At 35.8% G+C, this 24,348-nt stretch overlaps 5 protein-coding genes across 10 annotated transcripts in view; 2 read left to right on the top strand and 3 right to left on the bottom strand.

Moving 5' to 3' along the window:
* Window positions 1–869: 869 nt before the first annotated feature.
* Window positions 870–4,679, top strand: LOC102620450 (probable serine/threonine-protein kinase PBL19). 2 transcript variants are annotated; one of them, XM_006476998.4, is made up of 5 exons: window positions 870–1,557; window positions 2,213–2,473; window positions 3,291–3,413; window positions 3,812–4,249; window positions 4,338–4,679. In XM_006476998.4, the coding sequence occupies exons 1-5, from the start codon at window positions 1,210–1,212 to the stop codon at window positions 4,347–4,349; spliced, it is 1,182 nt and encodes a 393-aa protein (XP_006477061.2). In that variant the 5' UTR covers window positions 870–1,209; the 3' UTR covers window positions 4,350–4,679. The 2 variants fall into 2 exon arrangements, with proteins under 2 accessions (XP_006477061.2, XP_052293968.1); XM_052438008.1 differs by having other exon boundaries at window positions 1,416–1,564.
* A 140-nt stretch (window positions 4,680–4,819) lies between these two features.
* On the top strand, window positions 4,820–11,671 carry LOC102619502 (uncharacterized). 4 transcript variants are annotated; one of them, XM_025098473.2, is made up of 3 exons: window positions 4,820–5,126; window positions 5,206–5,305; window positions 9,186–11,671. In XM_025098473.2, the coding sequence occupies exons 1-2, from the start codon at window positions 5,059–5,061 to the stop codon at window positions 5,300–5,302; spliced, it is 165 nt and encodes a 54-aa protein (XP_024954241.2). In that variant the 5' UTR covers window positions 4,820–5,058; the 3' UTR covers window positions 5,303–5,305; window positions 9,186–11,671. The 4 variants fall into 4 exon arrangements, with proteins under 4 accessions (XP_024954241.2, XP_052293969.1, XP_006477057.2 ...); XM_052438009.1 differs by having other exon boundaries at window positions 5,206–5,309; XM_006476994.4 differs by lacking the exon at window positions 9,186–11,671 and adding an exon at window positions 5,539–5,896.
* LOC102577989 (beta-amylase 3, chloroplastic) lies at window positions 6,186–8,916 on the bottom strand. The gene is made up of 4 exons (XM_006476997.4): window positions 8,265–8,916; window positions 7,902–8,112; window positions 7,463–7,573; window positions 6,186–7,191 (listed from the first exon to the last, which is right to left on the bottom strand). Exons 1-4 carry the CDS (start codon window positions 8,804–8,806, stop codon window positions 6,400–6,402), a joined length of 1,656 nt encoding a protein of 551 aa, XP_006477060.2. The 5' UTR covers window positions 8,807–8,916; the 3' UTR covers window positions 6,186–6,399.
* Window positions 11,672–12,051: 380 nt separating the features above from the next.
* Window positions 12,052–16,623, bottom strand: LOC102619007 (uncharacterized). Of its 2 annotated transcripts, none has more exons than XM_006476992.4 (8): window positions 16,143–16,623; window positions 15,972–16,049; window positions 15,817–15,873; window positions 14,922–14,987; window positions 14,755–14,823; window positions 13,758–14,366; window positions 13,137–13,208; window positions 12,052–12,509 (listed from the first exon to the last, which is right to left on the bottom strand). In XM_006476992.4, the coding sequence occupies exons 1-8, from the start codon at window positions 16,257–16,259 to the stop codon at window positions 12,276–12,278; spliced, it is 1,302 nt and encodes a 433-aa protein (XP_006477055.2). In that variant the 5' UTR covers window positions 16,260–16,623; the 3' UTR covers window positions 12,052–12,275. The 2 variants fall into 2 exon arrangements, with proteins under 2 accessions (XP_006477055.2, XP_006477056.2); XM_006476993.4 differs by having other exon boundaries at window positions 15,817–15,890; window positions 16,143–16,159.
* A 1,286-nt stretch (window positions 16,624–17,909) lies between these two features.
* Window positions 17,910–24,348, bottom strand: part of LOC102618522 (uncharacterized) — a 39,946-nt gene continuing 33,507 nt past the window's right edge. Inside the window, exons 54-64 of the mRNA XM_006476990.4 lie at window positions 23,842–24,019; window positions 23,613–23,749; window positions 22,685–22,811; window positions 21,238–21,459; window positions 20,796–21,155; window positions 20,539–20,697; window positions 20,172–20,453; window positions 19,625–19,840; window positions 19,423–19,475; window positions 19,106–19,214; window positions 17,910–18,542 (exon numbers count right to left, since the gene is read on the bottom strand). Of these exons, the coding sequence (XP_006477053.2) occupies window positions 18,195–18,542; window positions 19,106–19,214; window positions 19,423–19,475; window positions 19,625–19,840; window positions 20,172–20,453; window positions 20,539–20,697; window positions 20,796–21,155; window positions 21,238–21,459; window positions 22,685–22,811; window positions 23,613–23,749; window positions 23,842–24,019 (2,191 nt within the window). The 3' untranslated portion in view covers window positions 17,910–18,194. The remainder of the gene's footprint in view (window positions 18,543–19,105; window positions 19,215–19,422; window positions 19,476–19,624; window positions 19,841–20,171; window positions 20,454–20,538; window positions 20,698–20,795; window positions 21,156–21,237; window positions 21,460–22,684; window positions 22,812–23,612; window positions 23,750–23,841; window positions 24,020–24,348) is intronic.

The raw sequence follows: 24,348 nt of genomic DNA, 5'->3' as shown, positions 1-24,348 counted from the left end.
TGGAGACGTAATATAATAAAATCTCTATAAATTAATATTTGATAAATTAATAATTTTTATTGTATAATAAATTTTCACGATTCCGACTTGAGTTAATAAACTAAATTAATAATTTTGATATAATAATATAATAATGTTTTTTTTAAATCTTATATAATTTTGTAGTCCCATTCAAATTATAAATTAATAATTTACTGAAATTACAAATGGCGACTCTATTGTTATTTTAATTACATAAAATAAGATTCTATTGTTACTTATATACATAAAATATAAATTTATTATTACCTATTTATATTAAAATTTAAATTTAGTTGGATTTTATATCTTATTTTTCTTATTGTATATAAAAATTCCGGAGTTGATTTCTTAAATTGTAATAAGAAATTATGAAGTGTTGTTAATGTACGTTAATTGAAATATAAATAGCTCTATAAATTAATAAATTTTATATGATTCCAACTTTATTAATTTATGGAGATTTTATTGTATTGAAAACTTCCCCCCGCCCCCAAATTTTGGCTGTGAAGCTACCGCTTCGACATGCATTGCGTCACCAACCTTTAGACTCAACTGAAGCTGGCGCGGTCTTTGATTCTTGAAGACTAACAATCAAAGACAGAGACTGAATATTGAGCTAATTTATTTATATTTATAAAACAAGGTCAAAAGTCTTTACAATTTGTTAAACGACAGACACAAAAATGAAAAATCCAATAAATGAGAGGGAGATTGAGAGAAGGGTCTTCTCGGACTTTTGATCATATGGACTGGTCATCTAGTTGCTGCATAGTCCTGTCTCCGTCACTCCCCTTGTCCTTTTTCTTTTTCTATTTGTTTATTTATTTTTTTCAATAGTCCAAACGCGGCACCGGTTTCTCTCTCATACTACGTGGGCATTCAAGATTTTCCACATTTCAACTGTGTATTCTCCTTCTCTTTCCCGTCTTCATATTTGTTGCTCATATGATCATATCCTGTGTATAGTACTAGAAGCCAAATAAATTATATCTTCAACTTCACGGCTTTTCAATTATTCCCACTCGTTTTCCTTCTAAATTTTTTATCTGGCTTTCTTTTCTCAGTTCACACTGTTTATTTGTTTCTTTTTCTATAAATTTTGTGTTTTTTAAGTTGGTGATTGCTTATGGCTTTTCTCTTTCAAAAAGCTTAAAGACCGAAGAAAGTTCATATTGAAAGGATAAAAAAATGAAGTGTTTCTACATTTTCAAGGACAAATTCAAGCCCAAAAAAGGTTCAAACTCTGCCCCAGAACCCAGAAACCAAAATAGACTTGATAATAATTCTGCTTTAAACCGTACAGCAAGATCATTACCATCACCAAGGAGCATACCAGAGTTGTACAAGGAGAAGGAACACCATTTGAGAGTCTTCGATATGCAAGAGCTGAGAGAGGCAACCAATGGTTTCAACAGGATGTTAAAGATTGGAGAAGGTGGTTTTGGGAGCGTGTATAAGGGCACCATTAGGCCTCTCGATGGTAGGGGTGAGCCTCTTGTTGTTGCCGTCAAAAAGCTCAACAACCATGGTTTGCAGGTACAAGGTCATAATTTTTCAATTACTGCAATACGTTTTTTTTTTAATTGTTATTCAGATGTTGCTTTTTTTGGACTGGCTTCTGCTGTAGTCAATTTGTGCTTTCCTGGTAGAATCAGTTCGATCTTTATCAAGCGGCTTATCTTGTGAAAGCATGGATTTAGTTTGCAACGAAATGTGAATCTTACTTTTTGTTGCTGCGTCGAAATTTGGATTATGTTGTGCTTGAATCAATAAAATTTGGGAATTGAGAGAAAATATGGCTTGAATTAGACAGGGATCGGCATTACAGCCCAACACTTGTTTACATTAAAGGGTGAAAAAGCTCATCGCTTTTTGGTTCTAGATGGTTTACAAATTCTGGGTAATCTTATTTTCATACCGGTGGCAAATTTTGATTTTGAAATTCATCAAGTATTGAAAATATAGGACGTGCTTGAAAGAATATTGGGTATGGGGAAGAAAAGTTCATCTTTTCTCCATTGTACAGCGGAAGGGAGATGAAAAATCAAAAGATACGGAAAATATTTAATGAATGGCTTTTGTGTTTGCGACTTTCTTCTTCTTTTTTTTTCCCTGAATTAACAAAATCATTATCGTATTTGCACTTCATTATATGTATAATTCATGTTATTTATAATGTCTTTTCCTGTAGGGTCATAAGCAATGGCTCGCAGAAGTTCAATTTCTTGGGGTTGTTAGTCACCCAAACTTGGTGAAACTTTTAGGATATTGCTCCACAGAGGATGAAAGAGGAATTCAAAGGCTTTTGGTGTATGAATATATGCCTAATAGAAGCTTAGAAGATCGCCTTTTTAGCAGGGCTCAGCCCACGCTACCTTGGAAGACAAGATTAGAGATTATCCTTGGTGCGGCTGAAGGATTGGCGTACTTACATGAAGGATTGGAAATCCAGGTAAATTTGCTTTGTTCCAGCAAACTTCAGTTGACCGTATGATTGTGTATCAATGTTCTTGGAATTAGACATTTAACAATTCATGAATATGAGGCTTCAACCTCAACTTGTTTCACTAGGCTATACAAACTTTAGTTGATATCTTTTATGATCTAGCTTGTGGCTTTTGATTGTTGGAAAACAGAAACATGTGGTGCTGCTTTATTCTCGTCAGTTTTCTGTTATACCAGGGAAACTTAATGAATGTCATTGTGCAGTTTTGCTCTAGTGTTTTTATTTTAAAGTTGGCCCATCTTTACCATCCCACAAGTTGGAAATTTATGGGGTTTTCAACTTTTGATATTGGTGAGGTAGCTCCATCATTAAGAAGAGTTCAAATCTGTCAATTTGGAGTATCTGTACTTTGCGGACATTATATTATTATTAAACCCTACGGAGCAAGGTCTTAAATAATTGTTAGCTCAATCTAAAATAATTGATTTTCATTTTCATTTTAAAGCTTTTGAATTTGGAAATTGATGAAAGCTTGGGGATAAAATCAGAGATACATCATATGCTTTTTTTTAGTGAATTGTGGGGAAAATAAAGACCTGTAATACATTATCGTCGTAAAGATTCTGTGTGCACATTCTTGGTTTCTTGCCGCCTATTGGGGTCAAATGCTCATATGACCTTTAAATTCTGCTGTTAACTAACTCCCACAGTCGTACTTGCCTGTCATCTTTATTCAAATTTCATTAATTACTTTTAATTTGTTAGAAGACTACTTTATTATCTGCATGTTCTTGATCCATTGTTGCTTGTGTTGATTCTTTAGGTGATATATCGAGATTTCAAGACCTCAAATGTGCTTTTGGATGGGAACTTTAAGCCAAAGCTCTCAGACTTTGGGCTTGCTAGGGAAGGGCCAACGGGTGACCATACTCATGTTTCAACCGCGGTAAGTTGGTGTTAGAAATGCATATGTCTGGCACTTTCAGTGGCCGTATCTGTATAATTTTACAAAAACCATCTTAAGTGCTTCCCATTGGGTAGCTATGATGAATTAATTTTAATTTCTTCTGTTTGCCTCTAAAACAGCCATGAGTTAAGCAACATTGCTCTGATTAGCCATTATTTTCCTTTGCGGGGGATTTTACCAGCATCGTTGTTCTTTTCAAAGCCAAAATGATCCCTTCCTTTTACTTGGATAGCTCTCTCATTCAAACATTAGCTATAGATTGATTTCTTCAAAATTCTTTGGCAAGAAGAATGCATGGAATGCTTGTTTGCATTAACGATTTATAACTTTGCTCTGGCCTTGATGAATCAGAGTATATGTTTTATGTTTGGCATCAGGTTGTTGGGACGTACGGATATGCTGCCCCAGAATATATTGAAACAGGCCATCTCAAATCTCAGAGTGATATATGGAGTTTCGGTGTGGTGCTGTATGAGATCCTTACTGGCAGGCGGGTGCTAGAAAGAAACCGCCCAACAATGGAACAGAAACTTCTTGAGTGGGTAAAGCAATTCCCAGCCGATGGTAAAAAGTTCAGCATGATGATAGACCCGCGACTAAGAAACCAGTACTCCATCAATGCAGCTCGGAGGGTTGCTAAATTGGCAGACAACTGTCTGAAGAAGAATCCTGAAGAGCGACCGACAATGAATCAGGTGGTAGAAAGCTTGAAGCTAGCAGTACAAGAATCAGAGCAGGGAAGCTCCAGCACCACTACCGCTGCCAAGACTCCTGTTACTTCTTCATCGAGATTAGTTGACCGAAGATCAAAGAGGGTTTGTATAAATATGGATATTTGTGATTTATAACCAGATGCTTAAAATCTTAATGCTGACTAACTTTTGATTCTTATTTTCTTGGCAGGTCCAAGTGTAAACGGGAAGGGCTTATTTCTTATACAAAATTCATCCCAAAGTCATTGGAAACATACAATTTTGTTGGCTTTACATGCTTGATTCAACTAGTAGTAAATAAGCAAAGCCTTGATCCTGCATGTTTATTTTTATTTTTATTTCTGATTTTCTACATTTTACTACTGTATTCATTCATTACATAGAGAGGCAGTGAAGAGGAAGTCATATTAGATATAAAATGCGTGTAAATTAGGATAGAAAACTCATATTGAGGCGATTGTAGCTTTCTAATATTAAGTTTAAATGCCATGTTTATTACCAATTTTCATGAAAACAATTGACTTTTTTTTTTTTTTTGGTTTTTTGGTTACTTTACGGGACTGCTGATGGGGACACTTGTCACACAATTAATGTACTTGTGTTCATAATTAACCATTTCCAAGGTAAATGATAATAGAAGGCAGGGAGATCCTGAAAGATTATGAAAATCACCATAAGTTCTCAAAGACTTATCGAGTTTATTTAAGAGAAAATGGGAACTTCAGAAATTACGACGAGACTAACAAGTACAAAGACCTGATTCGTTCAGCCCGTAAGCTACCGGCCCAAGGCGGCCCAAATTTAACAGTCACAACTTTCAGAACAAAACCCTGGGGGAGAAAGAAAAAAAAAAAACCCAAATCTGCTATCAAATTCCAAAATCAAAATAAAATACAAAACAAAAAAGAAAAATGGAAAAAAGGTTCAGTCTGATTCAAACGATTGCCACTGCAGCTGCGTTTTCCGCTGTTACGGCATGGTAATTCTCGTAATTTGTCACACTGTTACGAGAAGTAAACTTTGTTTTATTTGAAATTTGATGTTGGTTGTGTTGTCAGGTACGGATTCATGTTTGGAAGAGAATCCGCTCGCAAGGACCTGGAGCACTTAATCGAAGATCTTAAACGAGGAAATTCGCCTCCTCCTCATTCCTGATCGGTATGTGAGTATTTTTTTTTCATCTTTATTTTCATTTACTCCGTTTCTTCTGTCCTGTGGAATCATACAATGATAACTTATTTAACTGAATCTTAGCTGAAAGAATATCCACATCTGCAGTTCTAAGAGTTTTTTTATTTTTATTTATTAGTTATTGTTTGGCAATTGATCAAAATTTTGAATTTGATGCTCATCTGAAGTGTGGATTTTTCTTTGTGGTTGGGAAAATTCAGGTGACTGGTTTTAGGTTGTTTGTTAGGAATTGAGTAGTCATCAGTATGATTAAGGATGAAAATTGGGAAAGAAGGACGACCCATTAGGTTTCAGACATTGGTTGAAAAGTGCTACCCAGGTGGCCCTCTCTGGAAGCATATGTTTCGTGGCTTCTTGCGTTGTCTGTGAGGAATGTGTGCTGTTGTAGAGGATAATTAGGAACCAATGGGATTGGCATGTTAGTTTTGGTGCAGATTTCCTCTCATTTTCCGGAAAAGGTTTGTAATTTGTTCACCTCAAGACTCTTCTTTTGAGTGAAAATGGATGTCAGTACAGACCCTATTGGCCTTTCATTATATTAATCTTTTTTGACAGTAAGTTTGCAATAGTCAGTGCTGGGAATTTATTGATTCTTGACTATAAATAACGGTAGCACTTATTACTTAAAAGCATGGTTATCAGTAGTGCACTTGGCTTTTAAGTAGCATTTGAGCATCGCCACTTTCTCGAAATTACATAAGAAATGGGAATTAGTAGAAACCACAGGTGCCTTTTGGTAAAAAAATTTTGTGAGGAACGAACGAATTTGATTGAACACACTATTCAAAACACAATGAATCCATTCCAACTGCTTATCATATCCCCATAATCTGGACTGACAAAAGTATTACCTTGTAAAAACTATTCTCCATTAATAAATTGGTGATGGGGTGCAGTTGTTATTGTTCTTAGACTTGGGCTATCTAAGTAAGAACTTCCCATGTTTGATGCCAGTGTCATGCTGTACATCTACTACAATGTTTTTGTACTATTTTTCCTTTCTTGTCATCATTATGATTTATGATAGAATGTGGTGTTATACTAAAACATCAAAATACATTTTACACAACAGCAGCTTCCTTGGTTTTCTTCCCATTCTTCCCTTTAACAAAGCCAACATAAAGGTCACTTCCAGTTGAGTCCCACTCTGGAAGTCTTGGCCTCCTGCCTTCCGATGACATTCTTTGCACAAACTCTACCAAGTTTCTCCAGTTGTCACTCTCGAACAATTTCTTGTGCATTCTTAGATATGTAAATGCACCCAACCCGTTGCCAGCATCTAAATTGCTGGTTGCCAGAACTTGTGCATATGCATCTGCATCATATCTCTCCAGTGCATTCTCCCCGGCAAGTTCTACTCCAGCTGTCCTTGTTGCCATCTTTACTTGCTGAACTAATCCTTCTGGTGAGCAGTTCGCATTACCAGGCTGTTCTCTGTCTCTCATTTCCATGCAGGTGAAGTTTAATATAGCTCCATGTTTAGCCAGCATTCGTGCTATTGGTATGTAACCATCACAATACCTAGTATTGTAGTATCCGGCTGTCAATTCAGCCGCATGGGACCTCGATCTGTAGTGCCAGTGAATTCCGGCTACTTTTCCAGAGAGTTTTGAGCCAGTTCCTTGGAATATTTCCTTGGCAGCTGCTAGAATTCGATCACCATGTTGTATTAGCTTTCCAGAGTACCATTCCATGAAGAACCGTCCATACTCAGAGTTCCAGGTACCATCTCTCCGGAAAAACCCTGTATCTTCAGGAAATTGATTATACTGGCCAGAATCATGAGGCCCACTCCTTCCCCAGTCCTCATTACTAGATGCCTCTGCTGATGCTTTCAGTGAAGCTCTCATATACTGTTTTGGCATGGAAGCCAAGTTAGACATGAAATAGTAAATACAATTTATTAATCCAAATTCAATTTATCCACTTGATCTGGCTGGTTTCACCAAATTTATGTTTTGTCTGATCATATTGAAGGGTGGTCAATTTCATTTATTTTATTATTATTATTATTATTATTATTATTTTTACAAACATGGGTCCTCCATTTAGATAAATTAATGTTGACAAAATAATTGACGGGCCATCCAAAGGTTGTATTATTTGAATTGGTGTTAAGCTGACCTTGTCATAGCATTGGAATTCTCCAATCCCTGGAAACTTCCAGGTCCCATTGCTTTCTGGATAAGCTGGGTATCTCAGCTCCCCGCAAGGACCCAAGCCCACTTGAATTTCCTGCAATTGAAATTGGAATGAGTTTCTAAAACTAAGTAAAATTTTCTGCTCTTGCAGTAGCAATCCAGTTCCCAGCATATTTTGACTTGTGATTTTTAAAGAATGGGTTTTGAATGTTGGATTGGCAAAACGGCCATTCTAGTAGATGTACCTTAAAAGTGCATAAGATTTCCATTTTAAACTGTACTAGTGTTGCTACTTCTATGTTCTTTGAGGCCAAACAATAATTAGGTTAAGATCTGGTTAATTTATGTTAAAACTATCCTTGATACTAGTACTAATTAACATCACAAGGTGTAATCTTACACTGAACAGAAAGCTTTATTACCTGTACAACATCACCCAAGTAATCTCTGAATCTGTCCCGGAAGCTCCTCATGTAATCTGAGTAGACCTGAATCGGTGTTCTTCCTCTGAGCAACGGTATTGTATCACAACCCAACGAGATGTACTCTGGATTCCTTCTCCCTGACTTGTCTGTGTACACCAGGTCAGGATTCTTGCTGATTTCTTCAAGCACCCATGGAGGTAGCGGAATACTGTACATATTCAACATAAAGCCGTAGATTACTTATTTTGGTTAGACTACAGCTTCAATACCCTTCACGAGGCGTTACTAAAACACACGCATATGCAAAAAAAAAAAAAAAAAAAAAAAAAAATAATAATAAAATTAGATGTTATCACATACGTGCAGGAGTCTCCAACATTTCCACCACACTGATGAAACGACATAACAACTTGTAGCTTCAAGCCATGCTTTTTCACCATTTGAATCAACTCAGCATAGCCTTCCCAGTTATAATTGAGAGGTCCATCTTTCTCAACCAAACCCCACCAAGCATCAACCATTACTCCTTCAACACCGGCACTTTTCAACGCCATCAAACTAGCATTCATAGCTCTAGGCTTATTCAAGTGCCCCGAGTTTGACAGCGTGTCCAGTGGCAACATCACAAACACAGGCACCTTATTTCTATGATGATTGTGAGGAGGACTCGCGAGCTCATGAACCATCTCTCTTTTCTCACTCTTCCTAATAATTCCTCCCATTGTTGAATGTTTGTCACGACAGAGCTGAGCTTCTTGCATTGAACTCTTAGCCCGGAGACGGCGTGAAGGCTTGATTTTGGCAAAACAAGTAGTGGGTGATGAGAATTCGTCGGGTGTTTTGATGGTTTTGGTGTCATTTAAGTTGATAAAAGAAGTTGAAGAACGTAGTGTTAAGGCCATAGCACTATATTTTTCTTTTTCCTTTGGAAATGAAGAGCAATGGCCAATAAGGAATATTTTGAAGGCGGGTTTCTGTGTTTATTTATAAAACGAAAAACTCTCAACTCCAAGTTGATGTTTTTTGAAGAGGACAACGATGACGTTTGTGTGGGCTCTAGTTTACGAAAGAAAAAGTGCAGAAGATCAAATTTGTCAGCTCACTTTTTCTAGTCGTATTCACCTTACGTGGCTGCACTTTTTTATATTCTTATCCACTATTGGGGGCTGTTGGCACAAAGGGTATATCTGCGAATCTGTGATCACCCTATTGATGTAAAAGTTTATATATTTTGCATGTGCGTTTTGTTAATATCAATTTAATTACCTCAAATTTGTGCAGGCAGGCCAGCACAGAAAATGAAGTATCTTTGAAATGATGATACAACCTCTTTGCTATTTTGAATCAACTCGAGTACTCAAACTTTCAACGACATCGTTTTTGGTTTCATGATAAGCAATGGGTGGTTTTGTTTTCCTACAAGTACCTAGCAAACCCCACATTCACCTCTAGTCACTGAAATTTTTATGTGGCTGAAATTTTTTGATTCATTGCAAAATTTTCTTGGTTTTGGTTTGCTTAGGATAAGAAGAGCCGGTGGCTCTTTTAAGTGGGGTTACTGCTCATGTCGTTGTAATTAGGCCTTCGCGCTTTCTTCTCTTGGAGTTTTCGTTTTGTGCTATGATGATTTATCAAAAGACCAACTATGATAGCTTCACTGATCCACCATATTTTATTGCATGTGTTTGAATTTGTTTCAATAAATTGAGGGCTCTATCACATTTTTAATAAATCTTTAGTGTGAAATTATTTTTTGATGAAGTATATACCACTTTGGTTCATGCATATGATGTGCATGCCCGAGGGGTTTTGAGCATTTTCATTTTATAAAATGCTGGTAATTTCGATTTTGATGTATAACAAAGAACTAAGCTAGCGGGTCCTAATAATTTAGATAAAAGATAATTTCGAATCTTTAGAAACCCCATTGAAATCGATGGATTGGTCTTTAGTCAAGTGAGGTCTATTTGAGCTTAGTTGTTCAGCAAGTCATCAAGTAGTTCTCAGTTTTCATGTCAGCCATTACATGGTTTTGCGGATGATATATATTCATAGTCGACCCTTATCTCTTCGAACTCACTTTCATACAAAGCAAAAGTGAAAGAGGTTTATTCAATTCATGCATAGATTAACGGGTCTGAGATAGAATCAAGTTAAATTAAAGGTTGAGACTCTTGTGTTATTTTGTTACATATTTTCAAAGTGAAATGGCCGCTCTGTATATGGTATATAAAAAGCTGACAAATTAATGATTAATCATAAGGCATGTGTAATCAATGGTTATATACGTCCCAGATTGTATGGTGGGTCGGAAATTAATCATGCATCATTCTTCTACGTTTCCTTACTACTGATATAATATTTCACTAGCTCATTTTTGTATGCTTTGGTGATAATTAATACCCATACTGCTTTTTCCCTTTTTTTTTTTTTTCATTATAATTATATACATAAATCTATTATAAATAAGATGTTAAATAAATTTTCAGTACCTATTTTTTTCTTTTTATAAATTTTACTGTTACCCTTTCTTCAGTTTCTTTCCCCCTTGGGGAATCTAGTTTCATTACCATGAAAATTTGGTAACCTACTATAATTCCAAGGAAGCTGAATTTAGTGTTGAATTTGGACAGGCAGGAAAGAGACCACATTTTGGTTAACGTTTTCACACTTGGTTATTGTCTTGTAGTTTAGCAACAAAAGTGTAATTAATATGGTCCTCCAACACAATTATATCTTCCATTTATTGTTGGTGCCATTTGGTTTAATTTCTTTGCTTGCGGTTCTCCATTGCTGAAACGTATGCGTTTCAGAATCCACATAAACACATATTAGTCATTGCGTGGCCATGAGCATTCCTTCAATATAAATAGAATTACGAGGGGCCATGGGCATGACTCTTTTCTGCATGTAATTAAGCAATTTCCAGTATCAATCAACTCAAGTGTGTAGCAAAGTACACGCATTAGGCAGCTCCAAGTCTTTGCGTGCCGTATAGACTACAGAATGTGAAGAGACTGCAGAAAATGAACGCATAGTTTCAAAGCTCGTTGCCTAACACATACAGTGGACATATAAGACTTCATTAGGCATTGTGTTTTGTTGTGTACTTTCCGCTTGTAGAAAAATATATAATGTTGTCCTGTAGATATGATCACATTGATCCCATTTCTTCGTATTATCCTTCAGAATGACAATTATGACAATACTATTCTGGTGCCGCACGGAAATTTCAATCTGAAGATTGGAAATGGTCTCGATTCTAATTAAGTTCTTTCATTTCAAACGAAGCTACAGTCAAAGTGTATATATATAGAAACCTAGCACAAACTAATTAGCTGGCAAACCAATGGCTTGGGACATTTGATTAATCAGAATTGCTGGAATTAGCAGGTTTAATTCATTAGGCAAAGTGGCAATTTGAAGCCGCCAGCAACTTAGCTGTTTTCTATAAGGTGCTTCGTCGTTAATAGTAGTATACAGCTAGATACTGAACCTGAAAGATTGGCTGAGCTTGAAATATCTTCATCCTGCTAATGCTGACAACAAATGGTCGGACTCCTGCATATCCATCCGCACAAATGGTGGTTCCATTCACTTGATAAAAGTACAATTCGTCTATGATAAGCGCAAGTGGTGGTAGCGGATAAGAGAATGTGTATATCTGTAATCATACTGTCCTTGTGTATTTCAGCCAGGGATCTATCTCCATGTAATCAGATAAACTTTCAAGATATTTTCATTTTAATCTACTAATGGTTGCTTGACTTGCTTCCGGACCCTTTGCATCTGGATGGAGGTTTCTGAAGGAATCGATATTTTGAAGATGCAGAATCCTCTTATGATATTTCTTTATGTATCCTTTTCAGATGTCTCGTGTCTGTTTCTTTCTCAAGAGGTTCCCGTTAAGCCAACTGACCAACTCAAAATTTGAAAAACTGCGAGTGACAATGGACAGATGAATAACATTGTCATCACAAGAAGGCAATAAAGATGACGCCCAAAGATTACAAGTAAGATCTGCATTATGTTGAATCACTCCGCCCACAGAAACATCACTTGCTATTGATAAAATAGTGCTTCTTTGTGGGGCAGTTGATGCAGAAGAACGTATGTTAGCATCTTGACAGTCAGTAAGCATCATAAGTGAAATATAAAAGGGCTGCTGAGCATAACAATCATCATATATGACAGTAAGTTTCTGCATGTTTTATTTTACAGCCTTAGATGGCAAAATCCTAAAACAACAGTTTACTTATTAACTTTCCTCAGTTTCTAGCACATAATTTTACATGGTCTCACAATTTCTACTTTTTTAGACATAGTAACTTTTTTGAGTAAGACTCCAAGGCTTCACCAAGAACCAGAAATTCAATTCTCTGCAATAGGAAAGACGGAACCAATTCTGTCTCCGAATCGGTAGCACTTGATATTAACAGGGTATGGACCCAGCTGTACATAGTTATCTTCTCCACCAACGAAGAAACATAGGGTGTACAAAGCAATTTCAAACTCCGGACTCACTCCAACCAAAGTGGTTGATACAGATTTGAGAATGCCGTTCCATTCAAACTGAACTGTTAGCAACTGCGTTTCAGAGTCCGGCTGCAAGAGAACAAAGAAACAGAGGGATTAAAAATACAAAAGCTGTGGTGGTTAAAATGGATGAAGGAAAACCACCTGTTCTTGATATCATAACATATAGTAAATCTGGTTTCCACTGATGCAGTAGTAGCTAAAATCTTGTAACAAAGCCAATTGTGGTTGGATGCTTCCCTTATGGGAAAACCTGTTTTTGATATATATACAAGTGATATAACAATTTAATTGGACAGATCCAATTTTAGTAATGCAATTTCTCCAATTTATCATTCGGCTTATTTCCCTAAACATGATTAGTTAAAAGAATCATAAGTGAGAAACAGTTTAAGGTTGTATATGAAGATCTTTTAGAAGACTACTATTTAAACTCCACAGCAGAAAAATGATACAGAACCTGCACAGCCTGGAAGTCAGAGAATAGAAGATATCCTTTCATTGCATAAAATGCATGTTAGAAATGATACTAACATATTTACATGAAGCCCCAGTTAGCAATAGATAACTGAAGAAAGAGTTCCAAAAATAAAAAGGAAAAAAAGTGGGTTAAACATTCTATTCCTGTGATTTCAAGCTCAACCATCAGTTTCGTCAACACATAACCCAAAGTGAACATAAGATAAAGACACTTACGACTTGTCCGCGACGTCGGGGGAATATATATCCTTGGTAATCAACATTTCCTTTTGCTTCTTCAAGGCAAAACTGGAGAAAACAACAGATGTAAACACAATATTCAGCTGTTATAATTTATGATAGACTCTCTAATTGCAAAAAAAATGAAAAGAGAAATGAGGATGAAAAGAAAATTATTAACCATAAAAATTACAAAGATTTAAAATTTCTGAGTAAGTTTTGCTATTGTGATAAATTCAGTATCTACAAATAACAAAATATTTAGGGTGCCCATGATGACCAACCCTGACAATAATTCTCCAGAATGACTACAAACCTAATTGTCACATTTATTTAAAGGGATAATGCATCTGTTCCACCAGTTCCAAGCATACGTTACAGTGAATCAAGAGTGCCTTCTTCTTCAACAACAATCACTAACTACAAGATGCATTATCTTGAACTTCTTTAGTCTTCTCCATCAAATATAAAAAAATAAATTGTAAAATAATTCAGTAGCTTTTTAACATTTCTCAAAACTTGTAAACATATATAATTAATGCAAATCATTTGAATTCCAACTCACATTAACTTAATAATGAATAATAAACATAAGAGAAAAAGAAAATAATTATAGACCTGAAGCCAGTTATGGAAGCCAGAAACTTCTTGTTCACCAGCTTGTTTGATTTCCCCAACAAAAACATGCTCAAAAGCAGAAGAGCAACTGGATGTACCACCTCGGCCATAAAGATCAAACCAGAGACTGCTGATTGTTCTTTTAAAATCTTGATAATTCCCAGATACAATGCCCTTGGCTGAGAGATACTTATGAAGATATTTAATTGGTGCAGTTCTACTGATTTCTTCAATGAAAGCAGCTTGCTCCTGCTTCTCTTCAGATGTGACAACTTCTTTGTGTCCTGCATTTGGATTGTAATTATCTAAAAGTGAACAGAACCGAGAATAAGTAGGCTTCCTGAATACGTCATCACTAAGCCAACTGAACAGGCTTCCTTGTGCCATATCATCCTTTTGGTAAGCCTTCTTCCCGTCACCACAGTCAATCTCATAGTCCTTGCCAGGTACCAGACGATTTGAATCAAGTTCCCAGAGCCTATAGCAGCCTTGTGACAGGTCAGCAAGCTCTTCTTCTGAGGGTTCTAAGGTATCATCAATTTGAACGTCATTAGAGTACTCTTGCTCATTAGGAGGCTTTTTGTACCCATTCCATTGTTCCTTCTGAATCTGTTCAACCAATGTTTGTACAGTATCAATCAAATAATGACTATTAAGAAGAAAGCCAGAATGCTTTAAGAATTAACCATCAGAAAATGATCCAAGGTATTTCATGTTCTCGGTATAATTATGACATTCCGATCTAGCAGAATAAGAAAGTAACAAAGTAATATATCTAATAAGAATGTAGAATTCAGATGAACTGAGTTTCAAAAATCGACAATTCAACTTAATCCAATCGGTGAGTTCATTAACAATTACATCCTCCACAGACAATTTCCTCAAAGTTGATTAAATGCACATATGAGATAAATAGTAATATATCTAAGGTATGGACTATAACTAATATTCAGGCCATACTGAAGTGTGCACGATAAATTTGAGCAAAAATACCTACCTTGTGTTGTCGCCTTGGAGGCTTCCTGCCAACAGTCTCCCAGCCATCATTGTTATCCTCTCTTTTCTCCTGTATAAAAAGTCAAAACAACATTGAAAGTTCCACAAAATAAATTATATGATAGGAATTCAGACTTTCAGAGCATAAAATAAAACTCAGTAACCGACCTCTCTGTTCCAGTTGTTCTGGTTCCAATTAAAACCTTCATTCTTCTCGTGCCCTTCATCTACAGCCTGTATTACAGACATTGAAGAGCACACACCTCATTGAGCCAATGCCCCAAAAAAAAGAAAAAGAAAATCCAAATAACTGCACATGAAGACAGGAAAGTTATAATAGTATAACATTGAAAGCAAAATTCATAAATTAATAATTGATGTTATTTCTGAGGGTTCAATTTTTGTCGTGTACAGATTTTAACGGTTCTGAAAGTCATTTACATTTCTTTTATTAAGAGACTTATCTTAAGGTGGAACCATCTTTTCGTTAAGTTGTTATTTCTGACAAAATACACACATAAAAACTCATGTGTGTGTGTGTGTGAGGGGCGACATAAATTCTCTCTGCAAGGTGCTCTACGCGTATATCATATAACGTACATGTAAAATAAAGGCCTTCCACTTCATTAGTAATGCATTATTAATCCCCAGGAGTTAAGTCTCAAACTGGAAATAGTGATGCAAATATTCTCTCCTTAAAATCACTATCGACAAACCCATGTCACATTTGTGGGTGCCAAAATTGTGCATTTGATATCTGCCACAGTAACAATCTGTGGCATAATTAAGTAACTCTTAATATAAAATACAATAACTTAGTAGACGCAAAACACCGTAACAAATACATATTTCTCCTCTAAAATTCCCTTCAAGAGAAAAGGCCTAATTAAAATGATCACAATTCAAAAATCCGGAGTGATGAAACAACTAATAAGTGACAAATTAGAGTCAGAAACTTTTTCTCTTTTAAATTTAATATATTTAAAGGGAGAGCCATTACTTAAGCTCGACGAATGATGACTGTGATGATGAGACAATTCACAAGCGAAAATTCAAAATTTACCTTCTGAGGTCGCCTTGAAGGTCTCGAACCTTCGTCCTGCCAGACTTGACTTTCCTCCTGCTTTCGCATCACATCTTAAATCTCTTACAACTTTTAATCGAGATATCTTTTTAATTAAATAAATCAAATCAAATCAAATGAATCTAAAGACAGACCTGAACGCTCCACTGATTATTATGCTGACTGTGGCGGCGTCTTTCTTGAGCGTCTCGATCCTGATCTCCCGACACCACCTGCGCATTTTAGCATGTACCATTCCAACACTCATCATACATCCTGATCATCGAAGAGAGATGAAAAGGTTCAACAAACAGGCGTTAACTAACCTCCGCCCAACTGGATCTGGACCGTTCATCTCGGGACCGTTGTTCTTCCTCTCTGTCGTCGCGATCGCGGCCACCACCGAGTGCCACGTCGACTAAGCCCTTGATCAGACCCTCCATTTTTGTGTAAAAGTGAGAGAGGGAGTGAACGAAGTGAGAGTTAAGGATCTTACAGTACGTGAGGTAATAACAAAAGCTACATGCGCTCGTTGAATGAAGTTGAGAATGGCGGGTAATGGCAATTTGTGTAAATATATAAAATTAGAGTGGATCTGTGAGACAACAGACCACTACTTAAGTTTGCTGCCGACAGATTTGCATGCACAAATACAAATATCCTCCGCTAAAATAATTCTATCCACAGATTTCTTATAGCGTATTTGATGATAATACACCTTCATTTATTATCATCATAAACATTATTGTAATATCAGTTGATTTTATTTTTTAATTATAATTTTTATAGTCTAATTAATAGATGTCACATTAATGAATATCTTTAATTTTAAGTACGATCATCCACCATCGTCTTCGTTGCCCAATGCCCTGCCAGGCTGCCATAGTCAATTCCCCACAAGAAACACAAATTATGTACTCTATTTCAAAATAAAGAAAATAAAGGGTGGATGGAATGGGATGGGATGGGATTATTAAAGTTCTTTAAGTAGGAGTTAAAACAATAATGTTTCTCTTTTTTTTTTTTTTCCCAAGAAGAAAAGTAGGATATATTTCCTGTCTTTCAAATGTAAATAAAATTCGAGGAGTAAGACACATGGATTTATAAGTTCAAGTACAAATTTTTTAACTTGTTAATTAAATTAATCAATTTACACTAGTAGGGAGTTTTTCTGCAAGAGTAATTATACGTAGTGTAGCATTAGTACTCCTATAAAAGTGTGGGTGTCCCGATCGGATTTTGCGGATTGGTGAATTATAAATTTTCAATTAAATCTAATCCGCGAATTAGTGAAAAATTCAAATACAATCCATATGTTTGCATGTCATATACATATTTGATTCAATTCATATCTAATTCATTATTTTAGGGATTGGTTTGATGATAGTTTTTTTTTTAATTATGTTCAATCCATAAACTAAGTAAAATAAAAAAAATCTAATATAAAAATAATATTATTGCCGATGAAATTCAAAATTGAATAAGATTAAAATAAATTAATTTTTTAAATAAAGCTAGAATAGTACATTCAAAGTTTCAAAATATAACACATCAAATAAAAAAAATCTCATTTAATTAGATCAATATATGAAAATTAACTAAAATTATGAATCTAAATTTGTACAAAAGTTGAAATTGAGAGCTAGATTTATTTAGTTATTTTTTATTTTCTATTATTTTTAGAGAAGATATAATATAATATTAATGCAATTACATTTTAACTTATTTATTAATAATAATAGTATTACATTTATAAAATTTATTATTTAATTAAATATATTTTAATTTTTTTTTAAATTTACGAATTTAAGAAATAAATTCATATCTAATTTATTGACTAAGAAATTTTAAAATTTCAATTCAATTTAATCTATAGATCAAATTTTTACCGATTAAATTCTTACGAAATCAAATGATTTGAGCGAATTAGATTAAATTTCGAACGCCCGCTCTACAAAAGGCTCGTCGCACAAATCAGGTAATCTTGTAATAATACAAAATTATTCATGTGGCCTGTGGCCACTACCCATTAGTTCCCATAAAGAATAGAATAAGAGGGAGGTCTAGCCCAAGTAAGCTTTGAACAAAAACAATTCTCCTAAGAAAACTTTTCTTTTCAAATTAGATAAAATACATGTTAGAATACAGAATAAACGAACACAAAAATTGGATTTCAGGCCTAACGAACAAACAAACGCCTTTCCTATAAAATTGGATTTCAAGCCTAACATGGATTAATTCAATACAAAACAGGGCGGGAGAGCTACCATCAACCGTACAAAGTTCATGAGAACATTGCAAGCACCTTGTCCTTGGCATCGCCAACATTTATGGCCAAAAAATTAAAAGTGGGTATATCACAATATAAGCATACAATTTTACTTGGCTTCTTCAGATTGGGACGAAGGCTGCGGGTCATCGTGAACTCTCATTGGCTTCCAGTCAGATTCATCCTTGGTCTGTCTTAACGCAGCAAAGTGAAGAGCTTCACTTCGGACTTGATAAATATGACAAGCCCAGGGGTATGAATCTGGTGCAGACCAAATCTGTTGATCTTCAAATACTGTTTCCTCAACATGCGATTCTGCCACAGAGTAAACCAAATTCGGTTCCGGCTCTTCAAAACCTGCTACAGCGACACATCCAGGAGAGACAAATCCCTCTGGAGCACGAGGATGCCAAATTGACACAGGACTAGTGTAGTCATCTGCACAGTTTCTCCACACCTGCAGCACATCTCTGAATATAAATTTCCATTTTTTTAAAAAAGGGCAGAAACAATCATCCAGAAGTCATAATAATTGGGTTTTTGATAAATTTGAATGACTAGTAGTTTAGTGTTTTAAATAAATTGAAGTTATGCAAAAGTTGTAGCCTAATCCAGTTTTTTACAATCTTGATCCTATTCAGTTGAGCTCTATTTAAATTTAAACAAAAAAAAAAGAATAATGGTGCTGAGCAATTATGCACGCAATTCAGCTGGGAAATATGAAGAGGACAGAAACAACTTTGCTTTTAAACTGAAATAACTACAAATCATAACAGCAGCCTCTTGATTAATCGGAGGGGAAGGAAGAACTAAAATGTCAAAGACATATCTCCGTTAAAATGAATTGCTTAAAAGATGCATCTCCCTTTCCCAAATGCGTTGTTCGGTTATAAATTGTGCAGCATTTTAAAAGTTTAATCGCAGAAACGCCATATTGAAACATTAGCCAGTGAGTTAAGAAAAGCCTCATCAAACACATTTCTACAAAAGAATTGATTCAGCAAATGGATTTAATTTTACCAGGTCATAACCCACTGGAAGCGCAAACTGTCCATCGATGTTATGGTAAACCGCAGCGACATTTGGGGGATGGCTTCCAACATGAGCTATATCCCCAATAGAAATGTACCTGAAGAGGGGAAAAAAATGTTCTTCAGGCACTGCCAAAAACTACAAAAACTACATAAAATGCCCATTAGTAGGCCAAAAATTCCATCAATTAGCATATGCGTTATTGCAGTAGTCATAGAACCATACCAAAAAAGATAAAAATAAAAGACAACCTCAAATAGATACTAGATCTGTGAAAATGGAAGGATAGAGAAATCAATGATTACCCGTCAGGACAAATTGGTCTCCAAATACTACATATTCCAGTATCCTGTGAAACCTGTTGACAAAAGCAAAACAAAAATATTTATGTTTAACACTGCAAAAGAGTGGAACCTCAACATCAATCTGCTCAAAATAGAAAGAAAATAGCAACTAAATGAATCAGAACAAAAATATGGCAATTGATCATGCTAAGCTCTGAAGCACCTGCTTTCTACACAATGTGCATCGGCCTTTTGATTCTTGCTCACTGGTCCAGATCTTCCTGAAGTTGATAGCATGTTTCACAAATCTCCTCTCATCAGAGGTGGAACTAAATGATGAGAATTCTCTCGACTTAAAAAAGGCTTTATTAGGCATACACAGTTCTCTCCCATCAGCTTCACTCCAAGCAAAATACACGTGTCTCTGGCTTGAAGGTACCTGTGTATTGAAAATGTTATTTAAAACTCTATTGATGACATCTAAAATACATTTTTAACTCTTCAGTAGCGCCATAAATCACCTACATATAAGTTTAATAAGCTTAATTTTTAGGTCAAAAAAGGTACTTAATATGATATTAGAGCCCGTTTGACCAAATGGTATAGTATGTTGAGTTTGATGTTAAGATTGAGGTTGCAGTTGTGTTCCATCTCGGACATTGCTGGGAGGCATTGAATCTTAAATATCATTAGAGCCCTACCCACTGGCTCAAACTTTTAGGCCAGGTGGTTATGCAACAAAATAATACAAACTTATGCAGAATAACAACCTTCAGGATTAGGCTTTTCATGTTAGACTGATATGCTTTCCACATCTTACGCACAACCGAACAGATCCTTACAGCTTGTGGCTCACTTTCCTCCATTTCTTCAACACTGCATTTTATTACTCGAACAAAATTTTCTGATCTCCTAAAATTCTTGAGATGCAAGATCAAGTGAGAAGGCTGTCGAGAGCCTGCCTTTGCCAACTCCATTGTCATGAGTTCTTCCCATGGCACATCCCACATGATCTTGCAAGGTTTCTTATCCATTTTGTCAGGAGCTGGGCACTAGATGGAGCAGAAAAACAGGATTAAGAAGACAAAGATTCATTTGAAAGTTGATACACAAGTTCACACCTTCTCAGTCACTAACCTGTAACAGCATGACCCTCTTATTAGTCACTAAGACAATTCTTTGGTATGGCACAACAAAATGCTCTTCATAATAGTCAGACCAAGCAAACTTTGAAGGCTCTTTGAATATTTCAGTACAGCCAAAATCCCGACTTGCTTCGGCGAGGTAAAGTACCATCTGGAAACAAAAGGGAAAAACGAGCAAGAAAATCACTTCTGGTTTAAATCACCAACATACAATCAACCTACTGTACTAAACCAAGAAACCAGCTGTACCTGCCCAACAGCTTCTTTCTCACAATACTCTCTCAGAATACTATCGGCTCGGATAGCTCGAGGGTTTCTGATCCTCTGGGAGATGGTCTTATTATTGAGCATCTCCAAGCATTTAGAACAACTTGCACCAATTCCATCAACAGTCAATGAGAAAAAATCTAATGCCCCGCTCATGGGCTGTACAACAAATCCTAGGAAAGCACGTCCGAGCCCATGAGCAAGTCCTAACAAACCATTCTGCCTGGCACTCTCCATGGGCTTTCTCACAACTCCAGAAACTCCAAAAGCAACACCTTGGGCAAGAGCTTCTGTTCCTTGAATAATTCCATCACCCACTCCAGTGATTCTCCTTGATGAAACCTGATCCCATATCGAAGACTCAATCCCTACTGAAAGAGTACTATTATAGTTATCAAATTATAAAAAGAAAAAGAAAAGTGACCTGCTTTGACCGTAATTGCATAAACTGCCCATCAGTCGAAAGCTCAGCGAATCCTTTACTGAGAGAAGCCAATGTTGAACTTGTCATACCAAGGACATCCACTGAAAATAATAAATGCAAAGGATTATGAATCAAATCTCTCCAAATACGATTTCCAATGGCAGGAATAATTGAACTCTTCCTCATGAATCTGTCTCTGTGCATCACCCTCCTTAAGTGCACCTGAAATAAACATCAAAGGCCCCATATCAACAGAGAATGTTTTGCTGCTTAAGGCTAAAATGTCCTTGAGTTAAGGTGACAATACAATGTCCTCTCTTAAAGAAACCCAAGTCAATGCAAAGGATGTCATTGCAATAGGGAAAGTGTATTAAGGTGGTAAATGTTTCTTGAATTTGAGTGGGGAACTATTGATGACTCCAAAAAGGAAGTTGCAACAGTGGATGATGAGTGTCCAGTTTGGAAAATGAAGTTTTGAAGAAATAAAAACCAACCCTTGCTATAGGGTTTCATCTATGACATGAAACAAATAAAATTTATTGAAAAATAAAGAGAAAAGTGAACCAGAGGTTGCTTAATATAATTTCAAAAAAGCACAAGACACCAAGAGATTTACAATCCCTTTTGACCAATCTTAGAGACTAAAATAAATTGTAGGACAGATAATTCAAACAAATCTCATTAATTTATTCCCATCCAACTTACTATTGTCCCAGCCTACCAAGTTCGTCTATATGGGCATGTCGTTGATCCAACTAAGGGGATATCTAAAATTGAACTTGTTATAAAACGTACAAATCTTTGAAGCTCCATACACTAATACACAAATAGCCTCTAAACACAATCATTTGACGTGGGAAGTAATCAATATGTTATGGTATGAATTAAAATGCATACACCAGTTCACAACTATACTTTGGAAGAAGGCAGCATAGTTTGCTTTCCAAATCAAATTTTAAACTAACAAAGAAACATCTATGCATGATGCTCCATACCCCCAAATCCTTTTATTTAATTATTTTTATTAAATGTAAAATTGTACAGCAAGATATTCTCCCAGGCTCTTTCCTTGTTAAATACATAGGATGTTGGTGCACCTAGATAACCCAAACCCTCTTATGGGTCATCTTAGTGTAATGTGCTGAGTGCCATTTTTCTGTGTACGGATGGTCCTAATCTTGCAATTTCATATCCAAATGTTGGACTACCTTGCTGCAATACTATCCCATGATGGTGCATCAAATGAGTGCACTTAGGGGGAAATTTCTGTGGGTGGGAAATTCCTCTGGCAACCAAATGACTACTCATCATTGACATCTAAAGGTTTATCAGTTTTAACTGGCGAATTTTTTAATTTGAGCAGTAATCCGGCATAAGCTTTGCAACATGGAATATGAAAGCTTGTTCGGGTAAAGCTTGTTCACCCGAACTAAGTTCGCAGCTTCACCTGAATTTTAAATGCATTTCCAACAGCAGATAGTATAGGGCTCCACACTCCCAAAACCCCATGAGGTCTCTGAGACGGTGCTGTTTCCAGTGACAACTTCAACCTCACTTCTGAAACATCTATTAAGCTGAAACAACCACAGAAATATTATTATATTGTCTCCAATTCAAGTACCAAAAATATTGCTTTTACTAATGCATGTCAAATATAAAATATTGCTTTTAATAATGCATGCAAATATTCCAGAGAATATAAACCCTTTTTCTCCAGTTTTTATTGGTACCGATTCTAAACTGCAAAAAATTAGTGTACGTAGTTCAGTTCAAGTACAGCACAGGAAAGAGCAACCCAAGATATGGACATTCATCAACAGTACGTTAAACATAAAACGAGGATAAGAGGGGGGGGGGGGGCGAGTGCATTATAATACAATAGAAAATGGATGATATACTAAATAAAATAGAGGCAAGGAAATTTGCATGCGAACTCTAGAAGTTGATTGATATTTACCAAGATAGAGAAAATTTAAATTGTGAAAATGTTCCCAAAACAATTTATATATATGTGTGTGTGTCTGTGTATGTCTATATATATATATATAACCACATGCATACACACATACAAACACACACCCTCTTAATTTACCTCATTTTTCTTACCAGAGAAACCTCTCATTTCCCTGCCATGAAAGTTTATATGCATTCATTTAATTGTTATATAACATCTAGCTCATGTGAGTCATGGATGGCCAGAAATATTTGCAGTGAAATCCAAGATAAAATTGAACAAATAAACAAAAGCCATAATTCCAGTCAAGCAGTGTGTGATTGCTTGGTATTAACAAGTCAAATATAATTAATCCAGAAATATATAAGCATTCCACTGTTCCAATTAAAAAAAAAAAAACAGGTGGAAAAATAAGTCTTACACCAGGCGAATCTCTGGATCAACTTGCGTGACACTTGTACTTTCAGGGACACGGTTGAGCTGAAGATTTCTGTAGAAATCTACGAAAGCCCAGATAATGGGTTCATGAATGTCAAGTCTCCACACCTTATCGGTTACCTATAGGGCCATTTCTTACGCACATTAAATTAATGAAATTAAATGAATACAGAAATAACATGTAGCATGGTTCAAGATACAAAAGGCATTACCCGAATATATACATATGGATATACTTGAATGCCCTCAGTATTCTCATTGCGTACTGTAATCGTCATCTTAAAAACAGGATGATGCATATCAGTAGCCTGCTCAGGTACCAAAAGCACTGGCATCAAAGTGAGAGGGAGCTGGTTATCAATCTGGAAATGACCTAGTATGAGCTTGAACCTGGCATAAATGATCACAAAATTCAATAAGATTCGGTTCAGGCAAAATTTCTACTAACGAATACCCTGTTGATAGCAAACAGATGTTCTGATCATGAAGATTATAAACACTCTATGAAACATCTCAGCCCCAAGCCTCTTCACTAACATAACAGAACAAAAAGATGTGGTACAATACAATAAATAAAATCAGAAAAAAGAAAAATGAGCTCCCTATCAGTTTTTTGCAGTGGACTTGCGGTCCATTATGTAATTTACAACATTACTCAATTAGCATACTTGCTTTGTGTTTATTATCCCACTACCTACTTGCTGACACTAAAGCCTTGA

Source organism: Citrus sinensis, chromosome 3 (genome assembly GCF_022201045.2).
Source record: "Citrus sinensis cultivar Valencia sweet orange chromosome 3, DVS_A1.0, whole genome shotgun sequence".
Classification (NCBI taxonomy): domain Eukaryota; kingdom Viridiplantae; phylum Streptophyta; class Magnoliopsida; order Sapindales; family Rutaceae; genus Citrus; species Citrus sinensis.
The sequence above is the reverse complement of the archived record's forward strand: the minus strand, read 5'-3'. Positions and strand labels throughout refer to the sequence as shown.

Excerpts from the sequence above, each read along its gene's own strand:
- LOC102619007 (XM_006476992.4), bottom strand. The coding sequence starts at position 16,259 with ATGGAGGGTCTGATCAAGGGCTTAGTCGACGTGGCACTCGGTGGTGGC. Across the intron at positions 14,988-15,816 it reads CTTCAAGGCGACCTCAGAAG|GCTGTAGATGAAGGGCACGA; the intron begins GTAAATTTTGAA and ends TCTGTAATACAG. Across the intron at positions 14,824-14,921 it reads AGAACAACTGGAACAGAGAG|GAGAAAAGAGAGGATAACAA; the intron begins GTCGGTTACTGA and ends CTTTTTATACAG.
- LOC102577989 (XM_006476997.4), bottom strand. The coding sequence starts at position 8,806 with ATGGCCTTAACACTACGTTCTTCAACTTCTTTTATCAACTTAAATGAC. Across the intron at positions 8,113-8,264 it reads AATGTTGGAGACTCCTGCAC|TATTCCGCTACCTCCATGGG; the intron begins GTATGTGATAAC and ends GAATATGTACAG. Across the intron at positions 7,574-7,901 it reads ACTTGGGTGATGTTGTACAG|GAAATTCAAGTGGGCTTGGG; the intron begins GTAATAAAGCTT and ends TTTCAATTGCAG.
- LOC102620450 (XM_006476998.4), top strand. The coding sequence starts at position 1,210 with ATGAAGTGTTTCTACATTTTCAAGGACAAATTCAAGCCCAAAAAAGGT. Across the intron at positions 1,558-2,212 it reads TCAACAACCATGGTTTGCAG|GGTCATAAGCAATGGCTCGC; the intron begins GTACAAGGTCAT and ends CTTTTCCTGTAG. Across the intron at positions 2,474-3,290 it reads ATGAAGGATTGGAAATCCAG|GTGATATATCGAGATTTCAA; the intron begins GTAAATTTGCTT and ends TTGATTCTTTAG.
- LOC102619502 (XM_025098473.2), top strand. The coding sequence starts at position 5,059 with ATGGAAAAAAGGTTCAGTCTGATTCAAACGATTGCCACTGCAGCTGCG. Across the intron at positions 5,127-5,205 it reads TTTTCCGCTGTTACGGCATG|GTACGGATTCATGTTTGGAA; the intron begins GTAATTCTCGTA and ends TTGTGTTGTCAG.